The sequence below is a fragment of the Glycine soja genome, chromosome 9, assembly GCF_004193775.1.
Source record: "Glycine soja cultivar W05 chromosome 9, ASM419377v2, whole genome shotgun sequence".
NCBI classification, from domain to species: Eukaryota; Viridiplantae; Streptophyta; class Magnoliopsida; order Fabales; family Fabaceae; genus Glycine; species Glycine soja.
Window position 1 is genome coordinate 16205201 of NC_041010.1, and position 7395 is coordinate 16212595.

Sequence of the window (7395 nt, forward strand, 5' to 3'; positions counted from 1 at the left end):
TCACCAATACAAAAACATTTAAGCATGTACTTCTTTATTTTAGAGGTTATTTGTCAGATTCCTTTGATGACATGTCATAAGTTTACATGAGGTGATACAACTATTCCATGACAATATGTGAAACAAGTCAAAATAGGCACATAAACCAATCATGGAGAAATTTTAGTCAAACATATGAAAAAATGACATTGACGATCACATGTGAGCACAATGTTATATGTATTACTCAGTTGAAAGAATGATACATCAAAGGAGATAGAACAAAGCACATTTTACTAAAGTTATTTTTCACCCATGATCTTCAAAAGAACGGTGATATAAATGTTCAACAAGTCCATTCGCGTGAGAATCTAGAAGATTTCTTTCCAAAGTCATTATCAAGGAAAACTTTTGAGCAACTAATTCACAAGATTTTATTTCATCATCTTAAAGATGATTGTCTGCATGAGAATGAGAAATAAATATGTTCTACACTCTTTTTCCTTTAGCCATGGTTTTATCCCACTGGGTTTTCCTGACAAGGTTTTCAATGAGGCAGATGATAATGTATTAAAGAATGATGTACTCTTTTTTTCTTTACTAGGTTTATATCCCATAGGATTTTTCCTAGTAAGATTTTAACGAGGCACATTCTCAAATAATGGACATCCAAGGGGAAGTGTTATGAATAATCTTTTTTGGATGTCATTATCTTCTTTTATCTTTATTTGTATTTATCTTTTGTAACTCTTTAGTTATCTTTATCTATATATATGTCACTCCTCTTGGAATGAATACATACAATTATCATTCTCTCTTAACTCTCTTTTTCTCTACTTTCTCTTTATTATTCTCCTCACATGTCATATTATATTTAATAGGAGTCTATTTTTAACTTGGAAAAAGGTTCTCTAGTATTAATAAATTAAGGCTAAAATATGTTTTTCATTCCTATAGATATCAAAAAGTTTGAAATTCATCCCTGCAAAATTTTGAGTCTTTTTTCATCCTCGAGAAATTGAAGTCTGCTACTTTTTGGCCAGGACGTAAGTTTAGGTATCCAAACCTATGTGTCACTCTTTCAGTTGTTGCGTTGATGACTGTGGGAGTGAGTGATTTCTGGGGTTAAAAATCACCACAAAATGCAAAAAAAAAAAAAAACTACAAATTTATAAATTCCTCTTTCTTAACCTCCTTTTTTCCTAACTTTCTTCATCTTTAAATTCAAATAAACATTTTTTTTTATTTTTCTTTCTTAAATGTTTTGTTCAACTGCAATAACCAACACCACTTTATTGGCCCTATCATCTTCTTCTTCTTTGAATTCTCTTTCCTTCCGAAAACCTAACACCTTCACTCTGAGACTCAATGCTATGAATACCAATTTCAATGTTCTATTGGAATCAAACCCGCCGACAAACTCAACATGTACCTGACTTCCAAATTCACCTCTCTCTCGGATTAGCCTAGTGGACTGAGAATGCATTTTTGTGACGGGTTTTAATCCCTAGAAATCATCTACTCCTATCGTCATCAATGGAACCAATGAAAAAGTGACATGAAAGTTCGGATTTACCCGAACCAATGTCCGAGCAAAAAAGTAACAGATTTTAATTTTACGAACATTTTGATATTTATAAGAACGACAAACATATATTAGCCTATCATTTAAATTTTAAAAAATATCACATAAACTCATATTTGTCCAAGCCTAATCTTTGACAAAAAAATAACACATCTCAATTTTACGAGGACAAAAATATATTGAAAAATTTGTAAAGATAGATTCTAAACTTTTCGATATTTATAATAATGAAAAACATATTTAAACCTTAAATTAAATATGAACTTGACAAGATTATTGATTTTATTTTCTTCACTTGATAAAACATTAAAAACATTAAAAATTAAATATTTATCTTAAGTGAAAGATAAATATATTTTTTTGACATAGTAAATTATAAATAGATAGTTGATATAGTTTATAATGAACGAATCTCTTTTTTCTGATACGAATCCTTCGAATAAGCAAAAATTTCTCTGCATTCATCTTTAATTTTTCATGAGAATGAGCTTTAACTTCATTATATCATATGAAGAATATAATATTTTACATTTTTCATATTACGTCATTAGACAAATTTCATCTCGAATCCACAATCAACGCTAAATTATACTCCTAATCTAAAAAAATGAAATAGCATAATTTAAGGCTTGATATTTATAAGTGAATGGAACGCATTAAAAAACGTAAACGCGCGTACAAAGTCAAAGACAGTCCAACTTGTTATTTAGACGGAAACGAAAAAGCAAAAAGAGAAGAAATCCACTAATTTTTTTTCAAGAAAAAACAATGAACAAAAGAAACCAAAAGCGACAGTTAATAATAATAATAATAATAATAATAATAATAAACAAAGTAGGTAATTGTCATGGTGGAGTTTTTTTATCATTTGGCATGGTGGAGTTTGTGATTGGTTTGTTCAGAGGTAGCATCATCAGCCAAACAAAGTCTAGGTAAATACGGCGTCGTCGAGTCCTCCGTATCCCTGACGCCTTATTTTCGTAGACTTTAACGGCTCCTTTTTTAAAAAAACACACGTCATTTTCTGTCCTTTGTCCACTTTATGTTTTTTTCTTTTTTTTTTCCTATAAAGTCACACAAACGCTGTCATCACGGCTTCGAAACGGAGGCAGCGTCCTTCACGGCGGCGGAGCCGTCGTTGACCGCGACGGCGGACTGCACCGTCAGCACGGACATGCTCGGAGACGACGGCCCGTCACCAGCGGGGTTGGCGGCTGTCGGAATCTGGGCGGCGGCGGCGGCATTGATCAAGGGGTTAACGTTAACGGTAACGTTCCTGGTGTGACACGTGGCAGTGGAGATTGCAGTGGCGAGGGAGATTGGCATGAGGCAAAGACCCTTCCCTTGAAGGTACTGCATGGCGGAACCCATGTCTTCTTCCATTAGTTTCGCTACCTGGTGCTCCGTCATCGTTAGGCTGTCGTTTGAGGGTGTTGTCGCTGACGTTTGGTTGGTGTTGGAGTTTGGAGCGTGGGCCCCACCGCCGTTACTGTTGCCGTTGGCTTGGATGCAGTCACCGCCTCCCTGCAAACATAAAACGGTCACGTGACCGTCGGTTTTTGACGGAAAGTGGCGAAAATAAAAGAAAAAGAAAAAGAAAATAGAAAGAAAGAAAGAAAGGCCCGTCTGTGCGTGAGAGAGAGAGAGAGACAAGGGGGAATCTGAGAAAGTGGGCACGCGTGCTGCTTTTGGATTGTCGTTTTGTGGTGATTGAGAATTTGAGAATTTGGAAATAAGCCAAAGCCAAGTGAAAATGTTTTGGGTGGGTTGGTGGGGATGTGGCAAAGAAACAAAGACCCATCTCTCTCCGACATCTTGATGGATGGTGCGCAGTCTGTTCCATATTTTCTTCATTGCTAGTACTTTTATTTTTTTTGTTCTTACAGAAACCCTCTCATGTTTTCCCTTCCATTTTATCCTCTCAAAGTTTGGTTCATTCAAGTAGTGTATAGCCAGCAAATAATTCTAATATAAAGAAACCTCTAGCTTCTCTTTGTAGTGTTTCTATTTTAACAGAAAATTTACAATAATTTTTCACTAGTTTCTTTTTATAAGGGAGGAGCAATGTAAAATAGACAAAATTTGAAGTGTATATATATATAATCTGTGCTAACATTATTATTACGGTTAGGAGGAACAAAAATGCTACAAAGGAAAATTATCTGTTGAAAATTTTCCGTGGGTTATTATTAGATAACTCATAATTTTAAACACTTTACTAATATTTATTAATTTTTTCTCTTACATCATAAATTTTTTATATTTTTTTCTTTTTTTTCTATACCTTGAATAACATATTGAATGTTGATCTAACATTTTTGTTATTAGATAGTAAATGAAAATGGAAGAGCATTTGTATAGTAATAAGTAATAACCTCAGAGTACATATCAGCAACAAGGGGAGCGACAGCAGCTGCACCGCCCAGTCTGCTCATGCTCAGAACCTGTAACCCAAGCAATAACACAATTTAATTATTTTATTGAAGTTAGGAGTCAGTAGAATTTAATAAGCACAAGCCCATACTTAGTTAGAGTCTCTAATTAAATAATCAACTGGGGTAATTAAAATATGCTATTAATTGATGCTGATGAGGAACAAAATCAAATAAAGAAATGCTAGTACAAGAGAAAAACGCGGGATGCGCACCTTGACTTGGAGCTGCAGGAACTTCACGTAATCGATGATCTCATCTAGCATGGATGCCTTGTCTGTCTGTCATTCCACAAACCAAACGAATATTTCAATTAGCGATTGACCCATATAATGTTAACATATAATAATGACAATAATATTTGCAAATAAACATTATAATAGTGATATTAATTGTTCATATGTTATGTCTAGACTACCCTTTCAATATCACTCAGAAGTCAGAATAGCAACCCTTCTTGGTCCCTACCGTGACCATTGATCATTGTGGGATGTGGGACCTAAGCCCCTCTGCTATCAAGCTTAGTATTTCAAGTACGCAAACATCGTATGATGAGAGGGCAAGACAAACACTCAGCACCTCTTCACCACCATTTTTTTTGTAAATATTAATTATTAATTTATTTATTTTTATTAATAAAAAAATTTAAATTTAGGATATCTTTTTTATTCACCGTTAAATCAATCTTATAATTTGTTATTAGAAGTTACCAACCATTTTTTTTTCATGTTACACTAACATGGAAATACATAACAGTAACAAGCTTTGTATATATAAGAAAATGACATTAACAAATAACAACTAGTTTATTTTACTAGCATGATAATGACCCATTTGCCCCTACATAATTACACAGCAAAATTACTGTTACTGTCTTGCAAAGTGCCCTCATCGTGTGGCCGATTATTGTGACTTCTGTTTCAATTTCTTTTAATATGTAATTAACAAGAAAAAAAAAACAAACAAAATTTGAGGATTGATTGCCGCGGAAAACGGGCATTTACCTTGTTGGCATTGGGAACCAGTTCCTGTAGGGCCTTCATTCTCTCTGCGATTCTCTCCCTTCGTAACTGCCACAAACAGCATATTCAACCAACTTCAGAATAACCAAAAAAAAAAACACTATTTTCTGCTTAACTTCCCGGGAAACAAATCGATTCTGTCCTATTATTGTGGCATTTGTTTTCGTTTCTTTTATTTTTCTTTCAAAACTCACAATTCACAAACCCTAGCTACAATTAATCTCATTATTCAATCTGTCACTCACTAGTCACTGCTACTAGTTTCATTAAATAATAGACTAGGATATTGTTCACAACATGAAATTATTGGGCTCCATTTCCCGAACATCTAAAGATGCTATTAAATGAAGCCAAGAATTAAAGTCAGAAACAAAAACAGCAAGTACCCTTTCAGCGATGCTGTGTGGGTCCGTGGCTTGTCCTCTCCTAGCTCGAACCCTTTGCCTTGGCTGAGCCGGCGCGCCGCCCGCGGCAGCGCCACTCCCCGGAGCTTGGTTCGTTGCGCCACCGCCACCAGCTGGTGCCGCCCCAAAATTTTGGCCTTGCATTGGATTCGAACTTCCCTGCCATCCAAATAAAAAATTAATAAATTAAATAATAATAAAAAGGTGAATACGAAGAGTAACTTTTTTAAAATAACTTAATCACTCTGTAAAAAAACCTGAGGGTTTTGAAAATGCTGAGTCTGGTTCGAGGATTGGCCTGCGCCATGCAGAGATCCGGCGAACCCGTTGTAGAGAGCTTGGACTGAAGCCTCACCACCCTAGAAAAGAAAATTTTGGTATAAAATTATGAAAAAAACAAAAGAAAAAGAGAAATTTACGGTTATAGTGTAAGAGTGTGGTACGGGATTGGGGGATTTGAAGGAAGAAGCGTCAACGACGTCGTTTCCAGGCAAGGAAAGTGGCATGTTGAGAAGACCAGAGTCTCTAAGGAGTTGGTGTTGGAGCATGAAAGCCGCCGCCGCGGCGTTTTTTGGGGCGTTGTTGGGGCTGATCTGGTGGTTGCGGAACTTGGAGGCTAAGGTGGAGTGCTCGTCGAAGGAGGGAAAAACGACATTAGCAGTAGCGTCGTCGTTGTTGTTGGACGGCGTCGTTTCGTCGGGGGGCTTGATGTCGTTGGGGGTGTTAGGGTCCCATAATAATGGCTTGTTATGGTTGAGATCTGTCCAAGAGCAGGAAGAGAGCATTTGTTCGAGAAAGTCGTCGTGAGAAGTTGAATCAAAGTGAGCAAGTTGGTGTTGTTGTTGTTGGTGTTGTTGTTGTTGTTGGTGGTGGTGTTGGTGGTTCATGTGTGAATTTTGGATCTGGTTAGTGGTGTGATTGTGAAGGTCTTGAAGGGAGATTTGGGATGAAGAATTTAAGAGGGAGTTGAGGCCTTGCATTTCTCTGCTACAGGGTTGCATAATTATATATCCAAATTGTGAAAGAGTTATGAATGTGATGATAATGATAAAGGACAAGGGTTAGAGAGAGTCTTTGATTTGAGAGGGTTTGCTTTTAAATGGGAACTGAGTCAGAGTGGGAGAGGAAGTGGAACTAACGGAAAGAGCATTGTGTTATGAGAAGTTCTCGGGTTTCTGTCTTGAGGATCGGAACTCGGAAGCGAGTTTTGTTTCTGTGCAAGAGTGTATGGAAACTCTATTTTTAAGTTTGGTTGGAGTGGATATTTTTAAATAGGAGAAGATGAACCGTCCCCAAAGAAATAAATCATAATAATAAATAAAAGTAAAAGAAGAAGGGTTTTATTTTAATTTGTTGATGAGGGGGCAGTTTGGATTCGGATTATTGCGATTTTTCTTCCCGTCTTGTCTTTATCTTTGTTTATCCAAATATACACTAAAGTCCTCTTGCTGTTGGAGAATGGAAATGCCAAGCCGAACATGTTTTTTTTTTTTCCCTGGGGTGCTTGAGGTTAAAAATGCGTCAGAAATTGCACTCGGCTTTTAGTGAAACGTTTGATTCTAAACAATAATGTTTTTTTAAAAGAGGGACCCAAGTCCGAAACAACAAAGAAAACTAACTACCAAACAAAAACAACCCCATTGGCATCAACCAACAATAGCAAAGACAAAAAATGTTATTTACATATTATAGCAACCCCATTGGCATCAACCAACAATAGCAACGGTTAAGAATTTTATAATTTCTAATTAATTAATATATGCTACATATTATATTATAACATTTATATTAGTTATTTACATTTATATGGGTTTAATATAAAATGATTTAATTCAATAAGCCTATTAGATTGCCAACAGAAAATTGAAATGAGCGGAAACCAGTTTGACCCATTAAGGGATAATGGAAACCCTAATAGGTTAAAACCTAAGACATGGTTATGATCCTCAATACACCAAATCAAGAAACAATTC

General features: G+C 35.8%; 1 protein-coding gene across 1 annotated transcript; it reads right to left on the bottom strand.

Moving 5' to 3' along the window:
• Positions 1-2240: 2240 nt before the first annotated feature.
• Positions 2241-6692, bottom strand: LOC114367869 (transcription factor bHLH66-like). The gene is made up of 7 exons (XM_028325102.1): positions 5866-6692; positions 5680-5781; positions 5405-5581; positions 5001-5066; positions 4212-4277; positions 3940-4008; positions 2241-3088 (listed from the first exon to the last, which is right to left on the bottom strand). Exons 1-7 carry the CDS (start codon positions 6421-6423, stop codon positions 2654-2656), a joined length of 1473 nt encoding a protein of 490 aa, XP_028180903.1. The 5' UTR covers positions 6424-6692; the 3' UTR covers positions 2241-2653.
• Between the last annotated feature and the right edge of the window lie 703 nt (positions 6693-7395).

Bases quoted from the DNA above. Each gene is read 5' to 3' on its own strand.
- LOC114367869 (XM_028325102.1), bottom strand. From the start codon at position 6,423: ATGCAACCCTGTAGCAGAGAAATGCAAGGCCTCAACTCCCTCTTAAAT. The intron at 5,782-5,865 runs GTACCACACTCT...TTTCTTTTCTAG, and splicing joins CCTTCAAATCCCCCAATCCC to GGTGGTGAGGCTTCAGTCCA. The intron at 4,009-4,211 runs GTGCGCATCCCG...CTTGGGTTACAG, and splicing joins TCCTGCAGCTCCAAGTCAAG to GTTCTGAGCATGAGCAGACT.